Source organism: Psittacula echo (genome assembly GCF_963264785.1).
Source record: "Psittacula echo genome assembly, chromosome: 2".
Taxonomy (NCBI): Eukaryota; Metazoa; Chordata; class Aves; order Psittaciformes; family Psittacidae; genus Psittacula; species Psittacula echo.
This window is the reverse complement of record NC_137737.1, coordinates 6,220,828-6,240,752: the sequence shown is the minus strand read 5'-3', so window position 1 is coordinate 6,240,752 and position 19,925 is coordinate 6,220,828. Positions and strand designations below refer to the sequence as shown.

Here is a 19,925-nt window from a genome sequence, read left to right as displayed (position 1 = left end):
TTCATGGTCACTGATGTAAATACTGTTACCTTGGTCACTACTAACAAAATAGGACTTTGCACTCTAGATCATGGTTTCTGCGTCTCTTGTACTGCAGCGTGCTTTTCTCTGGCATAAAACTAGCAATACAGAATTGAACCTCTCACTTTGCCTAGCAAGGCTGGATAGCAGCCTTTACAGATAGCAGCTGGGGCTGCCTCTATGGCTCTCTGGCTCCTCACTCCTGCCAGGCTGTCAGCATCTGTTGCCAGCACAGGGCATACAGGCCTTTACTTTAATACCATGCTAATGTGTAGCAGGGTATCCTTTAGAAATAGCTACTGTATGTTGGTATTTTTGAAAACCAAATGTGAACCTAATAGCGGATCTCTTGTGTAATAAGTAACCTCTTTATACCATGCACTTAGCAAAATCAAGCCCAGCTGCTGGAAAGATTCTCTTTGTTAAATATATAGGGAGGGGTTACTTACGGAACTGTGATTTCTTGAGCTATGCTGTATTTTTCACCTGTGGGTTTGTTTTTTTCTTGTCAAAACTCGCAGCACCTGTTTGCATCTGAGCAGAGGGAGGAGATTATCAAAAGTGCAATAGAACATGCTGGCAACTTCATAGGGATCTCTCTGCGAATAAGGAAAGAATCCCTAGAATTTGAGCAATACTTGAATGTTCGCTTTGGAAAATACAGCAATGATGAATCTGTGACATCTTTAGCAGAGTTTGTTGTTCAGAAAATAACACCTAGACATTTGGTAAGATATCAAACTAAATTTACTTGGTTCCTCCTGAGTGCTAAGAATTCTCTTTCCTAACATGCCTTTTCCATTTGCTTAAGGAACCTGTGAAAAGAGTGCTAGCTCTTACAGAAGCTTGCTTAGTTGAGCGGGATCCAGCTACCTATAACATTGCAACTTTGAAACCTTTAGGCGAGGTAAGAGGCAGCCCTTTTCATACCACTTCTTCAAATAGATGCTCTGAAAGATCATGTAGGAATTCAACAGTATAGATAAGATGGCCTTAATTGGTAGAGTAGATAAGTAACACTGCTTCCTGAATGAAATCCTTATCTCTTATTTTTAGGTATTTGCAATAGTATGTGACTGTGAAAATCCCCAGCTTTTTACCATTGAATTTATCAAAGGACAAATTCGGAAATACTCTTCAACAGAAAGGTAACTGCAGCTCTGGTGGGTCATGAATTCAAATGGAAGTTGCCATGGGTTTTCCTCACTTCTATAAACTCTGACCCTTGGAAGTGTTAACTCAGAGCTTCGCTATTCTACTGATCTGCCACTGTAGAAATCAAGATTTGTTACAGGACCTAAATCTCTCCCCTTTACTTTCATCCCAGCTTTAACCATATCTGTCTAGAAAGGTTTTAGATCAACATGTAAGAGTGTTGGATAGTTAGATACAGCCCGCTTTTCCAAAGCAGTGTTGTTCTGTGTATATTTGACTTGGTTAAGCAGTATATCTGAGATGGGGAAAGAGCCCAATTTAAGCGATCTGGAAATCTGAAGGCTGTAAACCCTTTCAGCTGTCTGCTTGAGATGGTCTTGGGTGATTCTATTTAAAACAACCAACAGAAGAGCACTTGCAGTTGTAATGCAGTCTAATCCTCCTAAGTGAGGTTTTGCAGAAGGCACAGGGATGAATTGGCTTGCAACATGTGTCACTCATTAACAGATAATCCAGAGCTTATCCCTTTAGTGAAAGGCTGCATTTGGCTATACTGGGTGTAAGACAGCTGTTCTTGCAGTGAATAAAGGAACACTTGAAAGTTAGTGACTTCTAGAGGTGTAACTGCTAGCACTAGTGTTAGTAAGAGATTCCAAGAGTTGCTGCATTTCATTCTGTGGGGGTTCTTTTTTGGTCTGTTTTTCTTACAACTTGGATCTTTGGCATCACTTTTCTGATCTAAATTGTATTCATGTGTTTCACCCAACCCAGAGATTCTCTCCTGGCTAGCTTGTTGGATGGAGTGAGAGCTTCTGGTAATAGAGATGTTTGTGTGAAGATGACCTCCACGCACAAAGGCCAGCGTTGGGGATTACTCAGTATGCCTGTAGATGAAGAAGTAGAGAGCCTTCATCTGAGGTTTTTGGCTGCTCCTCCAAGTAAGCTAATGCTTATTACATGGTTTTATAGCGCTGTTTAAAACATCCAGGTACTGTGCACTTAACTTTTGTTATGTTTTCTTCCAGATGGTAACTTTGCAGATGCTGTGTTCAGGTTCAATGCTAACATTTCCTACAGTGGGGTACTGCATGCAGTTACACAAGATGTAAGAGTAAATCCTGTGTCCAACCTCTTCAGGTGTTGTTGGTGCATAAAGATATTAATAATTTTTTTTTCTTAACCAGGGTCTGTTCTCAGAAAACAAGGAGAAACTCATTAATAATGCCATAACAGCATTGCTTTCACAAGAGGGAGATATTGCAGCATCTAATGCAGAGCTTGAAAGCCAATTCCAAGCAGTAAGACGACTAGTGGCTTCGAAAGCAGGCTTCCTTGCCTTTACTCAGCTTCCAAAGTGAGTGAGAAGTATCTTCAAGCTTGGAAGTAAAAGGTGAAAACAGTCCTTGAGCTGTTGATGATGTCTTATCTTAAAAACTGAGAATTGGAGTTAAGCCTCACTTCTGAAAAAGACTGGAAGATTCTTTACATGCTGGCTTCCATCAGGCTTTAATGTGAATTGAGAATGAGCGTTAGTATGTAAAGCTGATTCTTCCTTTGCTATAAAATACTCTCAGCTGGACTCAAATACAGCTTAATGTTTTCCCTAGTCAAAAGTGACACATTCATATGTCCTTGAAGTAGGCAGTTCTTCATTCTTAAAGTATATTGATGTCATTGCTAGCTTCAGGTCAACAGAAGATTAATGGTAGGAAGTTCAGGTTAGATCTAAGGCAGAAGTTCTTCCCTGTGAGGGTGCTGAGGCACTGGCACAGGGTGCCCAGAGAAGTGGTGAATGCTCCATCCCTGGCAGTGTTCAAGGCCAGGTTGAACAGAGCCTTTGGCAACACGGTCTAGTGTGAGGCATTGCTGCCCATGGTAGGGGGTTGGAACTGGATGATCATAAGCTCCTTTCCAACCCAAACCAGCCTGGGATTCTATGGTTCTAAGAAGTTGAGGTGTACTCCTACAGTAAGTACAGGCTGCTGGGGGCTTGTCTTAACTGGGTAACATAAGAAAGCAGGAAAACCACCTGCTGTTCTTCTGAAAATTAAAAGTTCTTTGGAGTATTTTTGTCTCTGGACTATGGGGAAGCTGGATGATGTAAAAATTGATGTACGCACCTGGAACTTTATAAAGGTCTCAGACTGTTTCTCTGTGAATAGTGTTTTGTTTCCTCTCTGATCTTGGTGATTTTGCTTTCCTTTCAAAAGATTCCGAGAACGGTTAGGAGTGAAGGTTGTGAAAGCCCTCAAAAGGAACAATGATGGAGTAACCCATGCCTCTATTGACATGCTGTGTGCTCTTATGTGTGTAAGTATTAAATTGCAGTTCTTTCAGTTTGGAATGTGTGAACTTCTACCACATAGGAACCAGATAGGGTCTGCCCTTTAACTCACAGCGTGCTCAAATATGAAATAACTTGTCCTACAGTGACTTCCTGCTGAACTTGAACTAAAGTAGGGTGTACTTTTTATGGGTTCAGAGTGCAGCTTTTGGACTACAGCTGTTAAGAACAAAGGGTTGAAATGTGACTGCATAGTGAATACTTGGGTTTTTTTTATAGCCCATGCATGATGACTATGACTTGAGGCAGGAGCAGCTGAACAAAGCTTCCCTTCTTTCTTCAAAGAAGTTTCTAGAAAACCTACTAGAGAGATTCAATTCCCATGTGGTAAGTCAAATATTGCAAATGAATAACTTATCTAAGTGTCTTTCCTAATTGCTCTGAAAACTCTTCTGTCATGCTTGGATATATCTTTGAATGTGTTTGTACCTGGAACCAAAGCGAAGAAAACACAGCTCTGTCTGGTACTGAAGCTTGTTCTAAATAAGCTTGGATCTTGACAGGTGAGAATGTAGCTGTCTGCGCTGCAGAACTTGAGTGTCATGCAGCAGATGTTGGCGTGTTTAATATGGAAACTGGGTGTTCCTTTCAACTAAAAGGAACTGAGAGGATAGTGTAAACTGGTAATTATGGGATTAAAACTAGAAAAAGTAATTTCAGCGTGCTAGTATATGAGGTCATGAGCCTCTGATATGTACTAGGAGCCAATACTTTACCGGAGTGTGGCCATGCTCAAGAGTAATGGCATATTTTTAGCTTGCAGTTTTTGTTTGCAGAGATGGCAGGGAGGAGCACCTTCAGCATCATGGGTACTGAGACTTGCGTGAGGACCCCGGGTAGGGGAGAAACACTGTATCTGTGTTACATACTTGTCTTCCTAATTTCAGGATCATGGGACAGGTGCCCTCGTAATTAGTTCACTTCTGGACTTCCTGACATTTGCCCTATGTGCTCCATATAGTGAGACTACTGAGGGGCAGCAGTTTGACATGTTGTTGGAAATGGTGGCATCGAATGGAAGAACACTATTTAAGCTCTTTCAGGTAAGATTTAATGGGGTTTTTACGATCATTAGAGGCCTTAGGTAGTCAGTGAACATGAACTTTCTCTTCTCCTGAAAGACACATTTTTGTACTGTTCAGCTGGTTAATGTGCCTGAACTTTTTCTACCTTGGTGAGTTAAGTGACCTATTGATTTTACCGTCAAATATCAGATTGAGGTGGTTATTCCATAGAGAATGATACGCCAAATCGTTGTAGAATAGACTAAGCCTTGTTTCTAGATACACTTGAAAATACCACTTAAATATTAAGCTAGATTCAGCAGATGAACAGGACTTCCTCTCTTTGGAGAATCTGCCACCTTTTTGCTTCTTGGTAAATGAGAGTTAAGAGAGTTACAGAACAAGAGTAACATCTGCTTTAATGCTACACCTGTAAGAATAAGAGGATTTTTAGCTAAAATGTCAATGCTTGCTTTCTGAAAAAACAGTATGCTCTTCTGCTTCTTGGTTGGTGTCAGCTTGTCAGACAGTTTCCCCAGCATTATTCCAGCTTCTCTGCTATATACTGCTGTTTAGAAGTCCATCAGATACTTGCATGAGAGACCCTTGCTTAAAAGCATAGGGTAGGAACTCTTCCTGGGGCTAGCTTTCACAGAACTGAACTAAATTTTGCCCAGAAAGGGAGGTAGAAGAGCCATGTTAAAGAAACTGACTGGAAGATGATCTAATCTTCACATTTTGCACTTGGATAATGATTTTGTCAATGTTCTGTTTTAGCACCCTTCCATGGCAATTGTGAAAGGAGCAGGTTTGGTAATGAAGGCAATAATAGAGGTGAGCCTTATCAATGTTACCTGGGATAGCATAATAGATGTCTGTTGTGTATTGTCTGTTTCAGAAGTGCAGTTGCAATAGAAGTTTGGTATATTGGCTTCTTGTGGGGAGGGAGGTTGAGTGGGAAGGTGAGGAACAGGACACCTGCTTAACTGTAAGTGCTTTAATATAGCAACTTGCTTTATCTGACACTTGGGGGGTTGGAAGGCATGTGAGTTGGTTGGGACATTAGGTAGTGCCTTGCATGTCTTCATACTGCAGTTAAGATTTGGCTGTTAATGTTGTGTGTAGCTCAGTCACATACCCCAGAGCCACCAGACTTTTCCTGCATGTTGAAGAGGGTCTCTGAAGGAGGAGAGGCTGTATTTCCTGGGATGAATTGCCAGATGGAATGGGACTGGGTTTAGCAGGCAGTAATATCCCAGAGCAGACTAGTGATGTCAGCCTCTGTTCTTGCTCTCTGCTTCAGTGATTTGGCTTTGTTAGTTTCCATACCACATGATGTATGGGCCAAGCCCATACTTCTCAAGGGCTGCTCATGGTTGTTCCAGGGTGACCTTGCTAACTGGCTCTTGACACTTCCTGTGTTGAAATTCAGGGCTTTAGTGTCTCATTGTATCACAATAGCTTATGCATCTGAAATGCATCTAGAACTTTCTTCGAATGGAAGTGAATGAACACTTGAAATAGAGGTATTGTAAATCTGCAGGTTTCCACTGATATACCTGATAATGTTAGTTCAAAGTTGCTATCCCATTTACTACAACTCCTGTCATTTGAACTATAGTGGGACATGGGCAAGTAAAACTGCAGTGAAAGCTTTTTCTAATTATTCATTGCAACTAATGTACCTTGCCTGAGTGACAGTCTTACCACGTTGCCATCTGAAACCAAACAGCACCAGTTACTCTTAAATTATTATTGAGGACCAAAGTCAAGCAACAGTCTGTGACTGTCGTTCTTTGTTTAACCCTAATTTGCAAGTGCAGTGTGGAAATGGTACTTGTAAAATGCATACTACAAACCTCCTGAAGTAGGATGGGGGACGTGCATCTTACCCTGTCCAGTTACTGACCTCATAGATATAACTGCCAATTATCTGGTCCATGACTTTACTATAGCTTTGATCAGTTGCTGTTGAGAACTTGCACTTAAAGCCCATCATACTCTAGCTCCTGGCTTTTGGATAGTAGTTGACGTAACTGATGGTTAAGAAGGCCTTGGAACTATAGACTAAGATAAAAGCAGCTTAACTAAGATTCTTTCTTTAGTAATCATCTTGCCCTGTTTCCAAAGGAAGGAGACAAAGAGATTGCTACCAAAATGCAAGACCTTGCCCTCAGTGAAGGTGCCTTACCTCGTCACTTGCACACTGCTATGTTTACAATAAGCACAGATCAGAGGATGCTTACAAATAGGTATGTCCATCTCACTTGATATGCTATGTTTAAGAAGTCTTAATAATGGCCTAGCTAACATTGCAAAAGCTGGGAGGTCAGGAAGAAAGCTTGCAGTTCTTTAGGAGAATATTTTCTTCAGCTGCTGTGTTTAAATAGATCAAACTTCAGCTGAGACTGCAACCACTTAATAAATCTTTGATTTCTTATTTTTTTCCCCCAAAGTGGCACTTAAGTAACTCATTAAAGGCTTGAGTTTTGATTTTTATGGGTTTTTTTCTGAAAACATCCAGGGAAAGGAAAGGCAAGTAGGATGGCTGGAACTGTAAAAAGGTTCAACTTAGATTATACAACTGCATAAATTCTGGTGTGCGCTCCTGGATATCTTGCACGCAGTTAGAATCACCCATTCCTTGTCTGAGAAAAGCCTCCTCATACGGAAATCATTCCCTGAATTCAGCAGTCAGTAGAACTTGGGAGCTGTGAGACCGAACCTCAGGGTGTGCTGGGGAAGATGAGTGATAATTCAAATGTTTTCCACCAAAATAGAAGATTATAGAAGTTTTTCATTTTTAGCTGCACATTCCTGAAGCGCTTAAAGAGTTGCTAAGCAATGGAGTGACAAGTGGAACTTGTTGCTTCTGTGTGTCATCCAGGAGGGAGCTAGTAGGAAGCCTTCTGTCATACCAGTTCTGTTTGGAGCTGCTGTTTATGACTCACTTGTAAGCAATGCTTCAGTTCAATGCAGTAGAACCCTTGAGACAAATGCTGGCAGCAAGTGTCAGTTGGCATAGAAGGTGGGCTCCCAGAAAGGCTTTCCTAGCCAATAGCTGGTATTAAGAGCTTCCAGTAGAGCAGTTAAGAGTTCTTGATGGTTTCTAGACTCTTAACTTTAACTTACGATTGAGTGGATAAACTTACTCTTGGTTGTTAGATTATTAGTTTCTGCTCTATTGCTCAAGTGTTCTTTTGAGGTCTAGATCAAAAAGCATGTGCTGATACTGTTCCACTAACTTCACTGGAACTTCATAAAGGCAACACTTTAAAGCATGCTAAGCATATACTTGAACTGGAACAATATAATGCTTTGTGCTCTTACTCACTCAAGAGCATGAAGCTTTTGCTCGTCTTCATTTCACCAGCATGGTAAGGGTGTCAGTTTAGTAGTTTGATAAAATGCTGTTTAAAATACTAACAGGCAGTTTCAATGGCTTTTTCAGGCAGTTAAGCAGACATTTGGTTGGCCTCTGGACAGCTGAGAACAAAACTGCTATGAACTTGTTGAAACGTATTTTGGTGAGTAAAAATGAGATATGGAGTAAGGAAAGAATAAAATCAGAGAGCCTGTAGTATTAGAAAACTTGGGATGCGCTATAGAGCAAGCATATCCCTTCTCTGCACCAAGAGGGAAGTCTAGCCTTGGAGATCAGTAGTCTGGCATCTGCTATTGAAAGGATATTGATGGCTAGTAGAAAACATCTCGGGTTCTTAAAGTGTTCTGTTATTTTCCTGCCACTTGTAAAACTGGTGTATGACACAACTTAAAAATAAGGTGTCTGACTTCTTTATTAAAAGGACAAAAATCTGGAGACATAGTAAACATAGCCTCTAATGCTTAGGGCCAATAAGAAATTAAGGCAACAATTCTGTCTATGCTTTCATGCTTGTCCAACTTAGCCTATAACACACCTTTATATGTTGGCTCATAGTTCCCATGTTCTTTCACCCTTACAGCCTCCTGAAAGGTTCTTGCTTAAGTTACTTCAGTGAAACTAGTTGAAAGAATAGTGTTGTAAAGAATTATTAAATCTGGAAAAATACCAGATTAACTAACTTTTAATTAACCAGATTAATTAATTAACTTTTAAATTCAAAATGGCAGTTCCTTCATTATTTGGCAGAGCAGACTGTCCTAGGCTTGGTCACTATCTTCCAGAAGGCTTAGTCAGATGAGAGACTCTAATCTCTTAATGTCACATGCAACATTCAGTCCATATCAGAGGATATGGATGGATTCTAATGTTACAGCATTCACCCACCTCAATACTCCTGTGGAATCAACTCTTCTTCCTGAAGTCCTTAGCTTCATTAAGTACTCCTTTAAGAAATGGATATAGGCAGGAGCTCTGCTTTACTGAAGACGATAATGTGCATCTCTTGAATGGTTCTGTTGAAGATGGTGGCATTTCACTAAGAAAAACATAAAGCTGCTGTAGCTTTACATACTTACTTTAGAGCAGCATGTACATTCTGGTTTGAAATAAGTTAAAGAAATGATCTTGTTACCTAATGTGATGGTTTCTGTTCCATTAGCCACATGTGTATTTACGCTGGTTTTAAATGCTTTTAGCCACCAGGTTTGCTGGCATACCTTGACAGTGCTGATCCTGTTCCTGAAAAAGATGCTGATAGGATGCATATTAGAGATAACTTAAAAATTGCAACTGTAAGTAAATGGAGCTGTCTTATCTCTTCCATTTTATAGATGTACAGTCTTTGACTTTTCTAATGCAGACACTTGACTGCTGCATTGACCTGCATCAAACATTGATAGACATGCAACTGCAAATAACTAATAGGATTTATTCTGCAGGATCAGTATGGCAAGTTTAATAAAGTGCCAGAGTGGCAGAGACTGGCTGGAAAAGCTGCAAAAGAAGTTGAAAAATTTGCCAAAGAGAAGGTGGATCTAGTTTTGATGCACTGGAGAGATCGAATGGGCATAGCTCAAAAAGAGGTAAAAGTATTTGGGACTCTTTGCTACAGGCATTTGGCTAAGTGTAGAGAGGAACACCTACAACTCCATGGCATCAGAGGGAGATTTGACAGTAATAGAAGTGCAGGAATGTGAGAAACTTCATGGTTCTGCCTACTTTCAGGAAACTTTGCCTCTTACTACCCTTCATCTTGAGTTAGAAGTGTATTCCATGTAAATGCAGCAATGTAAAGTAGCATATGTATTAAGCTTTACCTTATTCTTGCTTTAGCTAATCTTGTCAAACTGGACTGTAGCTGATGTGCATTTCTTCCAAAATAATTATACAGGAGAATAGGAAATTCCTTGAAATAAGGCAAACCAGTTTTTAAGCTATAGTTGGAAGAAACTAGGTCTTTGCATCCAAAATTATGTGCTTTGTGCTAGTGGTGTTTCAGTTATGGAACCTGCTAGAAGAAGCTTAGTATTACCTTGAATATAGGTATCTCAGTGCTTAAATAGCAGCATAATATTCTACATAAACAGTGGTTAACATTGAAGTGATAAGTGACTGTTTTCATCTGGTATTATAAGAGGCAATCACTGCTTGAGTTCTTAACGGTTGGTCTCTTCTTCCTTTAATTTTACTGTCATGTTCTGTATGACAAACTCCTTGAATAATGAGGCATTTCCCTTTACTTTCTCTAGTCTTTTGACTAAGCTTGAGTTTTATGCATTCTGGAAATAAAACTATTACTTATGCCAGGAAGAATGAAAACAGCAGCGCAATGTGGAGTATTGAAAGTGCCTGCCTTTGTATTTGATCGGATGTAACAAGCTTTAGTCTAGGAAAACCTTAACTTGGTAAAATCTAGCTCAAGGTTTAGTCTGTGGTGCAGAATTCTGACAGGTAATATTTCTGGAGTAATGGTGACCTAGGTTCAAAACAAAATATTAATGTAGAAATGCAGAGAACAGTGGCAGAAGGGCAGACTGCAGTTTAAACATCTTGTCTGGATACTGAGTTTAAACAGGCATTTTTCTATGTGGAGTTCTGGGCTGTTTAATTTCACAGTAAATGTATGCAAGTGTAGCTTGGCAAAGGGGGTAGCAAATTTGGTGTTACCATTTTGAATTACTTCAGTGGCTGTGGCTTGTTAAATGTCCCTTTTCTTTTTCTTCCAACTTTCCTTCACAATCAGGACAGAAACAATATGGTGAGTCTGTATCTCTGCCGCTTGTGGATTATGTTACTCAGACTTTTGCTTGCATGTGGTACCTCATGTAGAGTATAGCATTGATTTCATGCTTGGTCAAGCTAGGGAACCTTTCAGTGGCCAAGTCAGGATTGTGACTTACTTGGACTTGCTCCAGTTATTGCTTTTCAAGAGCAAAGCATTCTTGTGGGTTTCCCCTCCATCAGCTTTGGACCTGATGAGTGCTTGTGGTGATGGGGACTAAGCTTTTCTCAGGGGTAACTTGCTTCTAAATTAATGACTTGTTAAACAGCTGAAAGCTTCTCTGGCATGATTTAACTTGGTGTAAATAACACTTGTGAAAGTGTTGCTGCTACTTGCTAGAAAAGTAGACCTTATTAATGAGGCTTAACTCAGTGTGGCTTTTGAAGGAGCAAAAAAAAAAAAGCCTACCTTCTTATTTTATCAGGGGAAAATGGGAAGTATCTGTTTCCACTGACTTCTTCCTTTTGGCTCTTTTGCAGAATATAATTCAAAAGCCAGTGATACTGAGGAAACGACGCCAAAGAATAAAAATAGAAGCAAACTGGGATCTCTTCTATTACAGGTAAGATACAAAGATTGGTATGGTGGTCTCAGATAGGAATTATTAGCTGGCTGTTCTTTTTGTTAAGGTCTTCTGAGTTGCTGTGGCTTGATTCCAATTTCTGCCTGCCTTGAAACTGCTTTGTAAATGGAACTTACAAAAAATGAAATCCTAAGGTATACGTAAGGATTTATGTTGTGTTTAAGAAAGAGAGAGATTTGGAAAGCTTTCCAAACTACTTCATTTTTTCCCTTGAATCAAAAGGAGGAATGAATAACAAACTGCAGGTGTAGATCTGCATTATGTTGAAGGCTGAGCAAAGCAGCACTGAAAATCATTGTAGTGTGTTGGTGCATCAACATCAGCTACTCAAGATGCTTTGAGTTGGAATAGAAATGAGTTTAAGGCCAGCAGAAAGAAAACAGATGGGTACTGGATTTCAAATAGTGCCACAGGTTGTAAATGCAGCTTGCTTACCTGTGAGTTCTTACAACTCAAAGTTACAAGGGAGGGGCCTCCAGCTGAAGAATATTAATGGTTTTCTTTATCTAGAGGTGTTATGTTAAATGGGCTAATAAAGCTTGACTGACAAACTATGAAAAAGAGCTTGGGGAAATTCTTCAAACTTAACTGATTGGATGCTTAATGTTTCTAAAAGGCAAATATAGTCCATTCTGCACAAGTAATGTATGAAAGGAAGATTGGCATGCTCCTAAACTCGAGTATTAAATGCTGCTCTCCGCCAGTCTCTGGATCCAAAGGCTGTTTTGTAACTGCCACTGCAGAATGTCCACAGGCTGTTTCGTGACACTCAAGACATCAACTTCTATTCTTCTGCTTGAACTACTTTTTTTGTTTAAAACATACACGTTGGGGGGTGTGTGTGTGTGTCTGCTGTCCTGGGTTGTTGTTCACTTGTAGCCCTTACTGGTAGATACGTTGAATAGCTTGCGTGCCTCCTGGTCATCAACTATGTGCAGATAACAAATTGAGCAAAAAAGGATGACATACGCATGCTTTAGTCTAGGCTGACCAAAGATAGGGCAAGGGAAAATGGCTTTAAACTGACAGAGGGGAGATTTAGATTAGATACAAGGAGGAAGTTACACACTGTGAGGATGCTGGCACAGGGTGCCCAGGGAAGCTGTCGCTGCCGCATCCCTGGCAGTGTTCACGGCCAGGTTGGACCCAGGGCCTTGGAACAACCTGCTCTAGTGGAAGGTGTCCCTGCCTGTGGCAGGGGGTTGGAACTGGATGAGCTTTAAGGTCCTTTCTGACCCATCCATTCTATGATTCTATGACCTCCATGACTATGAAAACACTACATAAATGAAAAACCGTAAGTACTGTGACAGACTAGAGACCACTACTCAGTGCTTTGTAATTAAGGTTCACTAATGCTAATATCTAGCTTGCCAGCTGAGCGTTGTCTGCCTTTCAGATGATGTTTTAAGGGGCTTAAGCCATGTAACTTCTTTCTTAGATTTCTTCAGGATCATGCTAGGTCAAACTTGATTTGGAACTTCAAAACACGGGAAGAACTGAGAGATACTCTTGAGTCTGAGATGAGAGCATTTAATATTGACAGAGAACTTGGTAGTGCTAATGTTATCTCATGGAACCATCAAGAGTTTGAGGTAAACAAGCGAAACTGTGTATGTAAAATATGTCTACTTAAAATGTCACTTTTCTGTCTCTACCTGAGTGTATCTTGTGTTGACAATCCCTGATGGTAAGCTAGAGTTTTGATAGAAACTGTTCTAAGGCTTGGGTCTGTGAACAGGTACTGTTGTCCAGTGTCACTCTGCAAGACTGAAACCTTTTCAGCCTGACAAATGACACTGTAGAGATGAAGCAATGATGAGAACCCTTGATGTATTCTTGCATTAAGAGGAAGAGAGTTGGAGGTTTGTGGTCAAGATTCTTGTTCTTAAATGTGTTTTGGGTAGTTTCACAAGTCACCTCCTCTTGATCGTGAGTTCTTTGTCTTGATTTCCATCGTGTCTCAGTGATCTTAAGGCTGTTAAATACTGCACTGCCAAGCCATGAATAGGTTATGTGGCTAAAACCATGCTGTGCTGTAAACTGCGAACTGAGGATGCTGTTTTCGCATTCTAGGCACAGCAATACCTAAAGTCAAAATACCCTTTGGGCTTCTGCAAAGCAATTGGTATGGTCCTAATTGCCTTTCTCAAAACAACTTGCAAGATGTTTTCGAGCTAATAAACACTTCCTGTGTTCTTATGGTGCCACAAAGTTTTAATTAATATGTAATGCTAAAGCAAAGCAAGGCCACACTTGAATTCATCTGCAAGATATTCTTAGATATTCCCAATGCCATCCTGGTCACAGTACAGCTTTGTAGTTAAAAATCAAGCAGAGGATTACTAACAAAGCAAGAGTAAACTGCTTTTGAAGAATTCTCAGTTGACTACTCTGGCAAATCAGAAAGCACTGCAACACATCAGGCTGATGCTTTAGGAGAAAGAGCAATTTTATATATGCAGCTTATCACACAGCTACAGATCAGTTCTTGCCTTGATGCAGTAAATAGCTACATTTGGGGTTGGTCTGGTATTTCTTGTACTGGCATTTAGCTTTCCAAGTTTTCTTCAGGCATGGGTCAGGTGCAGGACTTCTGGGCACCACAGGGTCTGCTATCCCAGCTCTGTCTCTCCACTTTAGAGGTGCTAACTGGGGCGGAATCAAAACTAGGGATTTGAAACTTAGTAATACAGGCTTCCCATGTGCACTTTGTGCTGCAGTGTGGCTTGTGCCACTGGAATGCACCACTAGCATACCTCCAATTACAGCCCAGTACAGGGCTTTGGGATGGGCTCGGGGAACCTTGAACAACTGCTGCCTCAGAGATTTGCTTTTATATATTTTAAATGAATACTTCATCAGGCAATGCTGTAAGTATTTGACTTAACTACATAGTGGTGTTAAAGGCTTATCTGTCAGCTGTGGAACCTGTCACTGTGCCAACGGGGAGTGGTGGCTTGGGATTGCTGTGGAAGTGTACCTTTTAGTGAGATGTCTTTGTATCACGTGCTGTGGTCAAACCTGTTGTCAACTTTGGCCCCATCACAGTGGCCTGCAAGCTATAGATAAGAAAAACCACTGTGAATAGTGGCTTTTGTGGTATGTTTTAGGTACCTGTAAGTGAGACACTTGCCAAATGCTTAAAACCACTGAGCATGGAGGCATATGGTTAAAATTAATGTAGTTGCTCTGAAGTTAACAACAGGTCTCACTGTGCAATTTCACTTCAGTGTCTCGTTGTGTATCCTGATGCCTCTAGGCTTTTATTACCCAGCGTAATAGCAAGTAAAACTAGTAATTAAGTCATGTTTGTACTTTATATGTGTAGTAACACTGAGTGAAATACCTTGCAGTGCAATAACTACTCATTAAAGCTTGAGTCACTGAGTACATCATGTATAACCCAAGTTTAGCTAATAAAACCAGCTGATACTAGAAACAAGTTACTTAAAGGCTGGAAGCAGGGGTTTCAGTAAGATAAGGAACTTAAGCAAAACGAAAGCTTATGGCATGTATTTTGTAGAGGTGTGTTTCTTTAACAGCAAACTTGCAGATTTCAGTCTTTCTCAGACTGTAGGAGGGGTTGCTGACCTTGTTGAGCTTACGGAGACAAGCAAGTACAGTATTGTTACGCAAACAAAGACTTAATGAAGCCGAAACGATCTTTACTGTTAACAAACTTGTTCTGCATTGCAGGTAAAATACGAGTGCCTTTCTGAGGAAATAAAAATAGGGGATTATTATCTAAGATTGCTACTGGAAGAAGATGAAACGGAAGAGAGTGGAGCAATCAAAAAATCGTGAGGCATTATTGAAATCCTCTCTCATTCTCAGGGTCTCCATTTGTTTCCTTCACTAAAGTCTCATCTCTGCCGTAGATACGAATTCTTCAATGAACTCTACCACCGCTTCTTGCTTACCCCAAAAGTGAATATGAAATGCTTATGTCTGCAAGCATTGGCCATAGTTTATGGAAGATGTCATGAAGAGATAGGACCATTTTCTGATACCAAGTACATTGTTGGGATGTTAGAAAGGGTAAGAATTACTTAAAATCACTTGATACAGTAGTTAACGTACAGCTAGTCCTGCATGTGTTCAGATATTTCAAATTGCTGTGAAACTCAAATCTGGGCTTTATAGAAGGTGAAGCATCAACATGAGTACGTCTTTTCCATGCTGTTCCCAAGTGTTCCCAGTATCTTTCCTTGATTTAGTTTCATTAAGAAATCCCCTGCTGATCATAGTGGTATTTCAAACTAGTCTCTTTATTACCTGCATTTTATTGACCTTAACAGGTTTTCAGGCTGTACAGAAATAGTGTGAAGGAACTTTGTGTGATATCTTGTGCTTGCTTTTGTAAAATGCAGAAGCATAAAGCTTTTAGGCAGAGAATCTTGTTCCATATCACATTGTTTTGAAATACTGGCTTCAAGAGTAGTAGCAACAGCCCCCGAACTAATGAAATGTCTTAGATGGGCACATGTGATGGATCAGTTTTTTAGTGGTAGCTCCTTCACCTATTAAGTGTCAGAGAACTGATACACCTTGCAAAACTACATTTCTATGCAGTCAAGAAGGGGTTCTGTGCTAACATCAGTGACATCAGTGTGGGTTTTAGATATGGCTGTTTCAAGTGAAACTGAACCAATGCTGTCTCTTGTTGTTTGGCCTTTAGTCTTGATAATCTCAGCAGGGATGTAACATCAAAGACCCATTCTGCCTGCTGGCTGAAAGCATTCTTGTATTTGTGTTAACCAGCTCACTGGGGAATCCAAACACTGTCCCTTTAGAACAGTAGGCTTGGCAGAAAAGTGGGTTCGTGTGGCAGACCCAGAGCAACAAAGGGGATGGAAGGCTTTCCTCCTCAGTGGCAGAAAGCAGGGTTTATTAGCTGTGCATGAAACTGGACACTTAATACTAGTTTTATCCTGGGCATGAAAAAAGTAAAAGAGTCTTTTCAGGTACAACTGTATTGACTTTTGAAGGTAATTTGTAATATGTGCTATCAAATACTCATTTGTTCTCTTCTGTTGCACTAGTGCACTGACAGGCTTGAGCGGGACAGACTGATACTGTTTCTCAACAAGCTGATCCTGAATAAGGTGAGGTAGACGTGCACTTAACAGTAGCCTGTTGGCCTTTCAGCTGTAGAAAATGGTCTGAACTGGTCTCTCAGGGTTAACTTGAATAAATATTCAGGTCTTGAGAACGTCTTAAAACAGTGTTTGGTGCAGCTTTGTGGAGTGTGGTAGATGTTGCTTGCTGCTGAGAAAACTGAGGGAAATGTGTAGATATTGTGATGATTGTACCATTGTAGTCACTTAAGAAAAGGCAAATCATTCTCTAAAGGTCATTTCTTATTTGGATAAAACTGTTCAGTACTTGTAATAACTCTTACCTAGAAAATGCTTCTGTTATCTCACTTCATCCATTAACAGAAAAATGTGAAGGACCTTATGGACTCAAATGGGGTTAGAATCCTTGTAGATCTGCTTACTCTGGCACATCTTCACACAAGCAGAGCTACAGTCCCTCTGCAGGTACATGGTCTTTGTTTCTTACTACTCATATATTGCTTTGCTAAAAGGTCAATTCTTACAAACAAAACCAACCAACAAAATCAATGTCCTTTTCACATTTCCTGATATTTGCACTGAAGCTAACGCTGTTCTTCTAAACATCACCTTCTAGAGCAATGTGATTGAGGCAGCACCTGATATGAAGAGGGAGAGTGAGAAAGAATGGTACTTTGGCAATGCTGACAAAGAAAGGAGTGGTCCTTACAGCTTTCAAGAGGTACCTGTCAGCTTCAAACTCTCAAATCATTTCCATCCTGGTGATTGAGTGTGTTTGAACAGTGAAGAGGTAAAACTCTAAACAACACTGAACTGTATTCTCATAGCAACCCTTTAAGTAAGGATTAGAGCTACAGAAGAGATTTATACTGTACCAAGAGCCACAACCTTTTTGCCTACCCCTCCGTGCCCCCTTATGCTGTAATTTAGTCTGACAACTTCTACTTCATGTTTCCTCATAGAGTTGTAAATACATTGGAATTTGATGTAACTGTTGTTAGTCTGCTACACAGCAGTTAAAAGCTTGTTTTGAGTGTGAATTTTTAGGAGCAGCGGTGGCTCTCAATACTGATTCAACTAAATTAATCTCTTATCTTGCAACAGATGCAGGAACTATGGAACAGTGGAAAGCTGACTTCCAAAACACGTTGCTGGGCTCAAGGTATGGATGGCTGGCGACCATTACAGGTCATCCCTCAGCTGAAGTGGTGCTTGCTTGCCAGCGGCCAGCCTGTATTGAATGAGACTGACCTTGCCACACTTGTACTCAACATGCTCATCACAATGTGTGGATATTTTCCCAGCAGGTAAACACTAATTCTCAGCAGAAGTGGTTAACTGTCTCTGCCAGATGCATAGGTTTATATATTCTAGCTTAAAGCTTTTCTTGGAAACCAATACTGAACTGTAGTAAAGAGCCTTTTTATGGAATAGTAATTAATTCCGTGAGCAAATAAGAGTTTATAAATGAGACAATACTAATATTGTGAGAGGGACTGCAAGAATGAATGCACGAGCTATGTGAGTTTGTAATGCACAGTGGCATAGTGTTACTCTAGCAGGCAGTCTCTTGTTTAACTTAAAGCTGCTTTTATGCATGACATTAAATCACGCTTACTTTAACAACAAGCTTTGGAGTTAACGAAAAATGACACTGAATATGATCACAATAGCCTGATCCTTATGGCTTATGTTGTTCATTCTTGAAAGAAAAAAGGCTCATGTGTCCTTACTGCTGTGCCACTTTATTTTTCAGGGATCAAGACAATGCTATTATAAGACCTTTGCCTAGAGTGAAGAGGCTGTTGTCAGATAGTACTTGCCTTCCTCATATCACTCAGGTAAGCCGCTCTCTAAAAATGTATCTGAGTTAAAATCTGACTTAATCCACCATCTAACCTGTGTGGATGCTTTAAGTGGGACAGACACATGAAATGACATCTGTAACATCCTGCAGATCTCTGGACAATAAATTGTTTATTTCCCTGGGGGGGGTGTTACACATTTCATGTTGTTTCAGCCCATATCTCATTTGTAATATTTCCATCTTGACACACTGAAAAGCAGTCTGGACAATGTATCTCAAGAGGACCCTGCTTTTGAGCAGGGGGGTTCAACAAGATGACCTTTAGAGGTCTCTTCCAATTTTAAAACATTCTGTGATTAAAACCTGTTGTTTGGAGGCTGTAATTAACTGAACCTCTTGTAAGTTTACTGGCTTGTCCTGGTAGTGAATTAGCAAAAACTTCAGTTTTGGCTAGGTAACTGCACTACTCAAGCAGCTAATATAAATGCTTGTGTTTTGGATTTCAGCTATTACTGACTTTTGATCCTATCCTTGTGGAAAAAGTCGCTGTGTTGCTGCTTCATGTCATGCAAGATAACCCTCAGTTACCTCGCTTTTATCTGAGTGGAGTATTCTTCTTTATCATGATGTACACGGGTTCCAATGTACTTCCTATTGCAAGGTAAGGAAAAGAAACTACCTCTTAATGGGTCTTTAGAAGGACTGCTGCTCTGAATGTTTCAGGGAGTGTGACTTGCTAGAACCAATATGAGATTGCAAGCAAACAAATATGAGATTGCAAGCAAAAAGAGGAATTCTATCCATATGGTTTAGTCAGCATTAAAAAACTGAATTGCTCATGACCCTGCCAGGGTGGGAAGGAGAGCATGTCTGGTTATATAGTTCTAACAGTACAGCAAGGCAAGGCTTATTGTAGAGCAATGCTTACAAGCACTCAAGAGAAGTAATATATGGTACTAATGTGCTCATGTGATGTTTGATAGTAAGCAGCTATCGAAAGTGGTGGAAAAATCTAATAGCCTGGTTTAGTATTGAAGCCTGAAATAGTTAAATCAGTCTGTACTGCCTGCCACAGACACACCGCATGTGGAGGTGGCTATTGCAGTTCATTCCAGTGCTCTTTTTCTGAAGTCAATAGTTCATAAAAAGCTGTTGTAGAATTCCAGTCAAGTCTCTTCATAAATGCCTTGGGAAATGATTGCATGTTTACATGATGACTGTAGTGTAACAGGGCTGTCAGCAGTTAGTGTGAGATCATCTTGTTCCATCTCTGCAGTGATGATCTAACAGTGCAAGGAGAGGTTTTTAGGGAAAGGTTGTGTCTCTGCCACTTTTTCTTTTGTGTGGAGAAAAGAAGCTTTTGGAAACAGGACTTTCAAACTGAAGTGATGAACATAAGGCAACATTTAAAACATGGGAGTGCTTAACCTGGAGTTCCTAAGGATTTGATGGACTTTGGACAGATATTCATGCAGTTGTTGCTGTTACTTTTTTATCTCCAAGTAAATGTGTGAGGCTTGCCAGCTGAACTATGTTGTTCTCCTTATCTTTGCAGGGTGCCATAAGTATCAATTAAACAGAAAATAACTACTGTTTCTCTTGTAGGTTTTTGAAATACACACACACAAAACAAGCTTTCAAGTCTGAAGAAGTGAGTAGATGGCAAAAATAACTGCCTCTCTTTCCAAATAATCTTGCAGACCACCTGTAGTCGTTTGAACAATACTTGATGCTTGTTCTTTCTCTAAGGTCTCAAGAGTTAG

The 19,925-nt window shown here is 40.2% G+C and overlaps 1 protein-coding gene across 5 annotated transcripts in view; it reads left to right on the top strand.

The window, feature by feature from the left end:
- DNAJC13 (DnaJ heat shock protein family (Hsp40) member C13) overlaps nt 1-19,925 on the top strand; it is a 55,123-nt gene that overhangs the window by 12,916 nt on the left and 22,282 nt on the right. For 4 of the 5 annotated variants that reach the window (XM_080611558.1, XM_080611557.1, XM_080611554.1 and 1 more), the window contains 26 exons: nt 543-749; nt 833-928; nt 1,078-1,169; nt 1,948-2,114; nt 2,202-2,281; nt 2,361-2,530; nt 3,387-3,486; nt 3,740-3,847; nt 4,408-4,563; nt 5,302-5,358; nt 6,655-6,776; nt 7,976-8,051; nt 9,106-9,201; nt 9,349-9,492; nt 10,653-10,667; nt 11,171-11,253; nt 12,716-12,869; nt 14,974-15,077; nt 15,156-15,315; nt 16,320-16,382; nt 16,719-16,820; nt 16,972-17,076; nt 17,460-17,662; nt 18,112-18,196; nt 18,669-18,823; nt 19,768-19,813. In XM_080611558.1, the coding sequence (XP_080467684.1) occupies nt 543-749; nt 833-928; nt 1,078-1,169; nt 1,948-2,114; nt 2,202-2,281; nt 2,361-2,530; nt 3,387-3,486; nt 3,740-3,847; nt 4,408-4,563; nt 5,302-5,358; nt 6,655-6,776; nt 7,976-8,051; nt 9,106-9,201; nt 9,349-9,492; nt 10,653-10,667; nt 11,171-11,253; nt 12,716-12,869; nt 14,974-15,077; nt 15,156-15,315; nt 16,320-16,382; nt 16,719-16,820; nt 16,972-17,076; nt 17,460-17,662; nt 18,112-18,196; nt 18,669-18,823; nt 19,768-19,813 (2,946 nt within the window). The remainder of the gene's footprint in view (nt 1-542; nt 750-832; nt 929-1,077; nt 1,170-1,947; nt 2,115-2,201; nt 2,282-2,360; nt 2,531-3,386; nt 3,487-3,739; nt 3,848-4,407; nt 4,564-5,301; nt 5,359-6,654; nt 6,777-7,975; nt 8,052-9,105; nt 9,202-9,348; nt 9,493-10,652; nt 10,668-11,170; nt 11,254-12,715; nt 12,870-14,973; nt 15,078-15,155; nt 15,316-16,319; nt 16,383-16,718; nt 16,821-16,971; nt 17,077-17,459; nt 17,663-18,111; nt 18,197-18,668; nt 18,824-19,767; nt 19,814-19,925) is intronic. The other variant, XM_080611556.1, reaches the window with a different exon arrangement.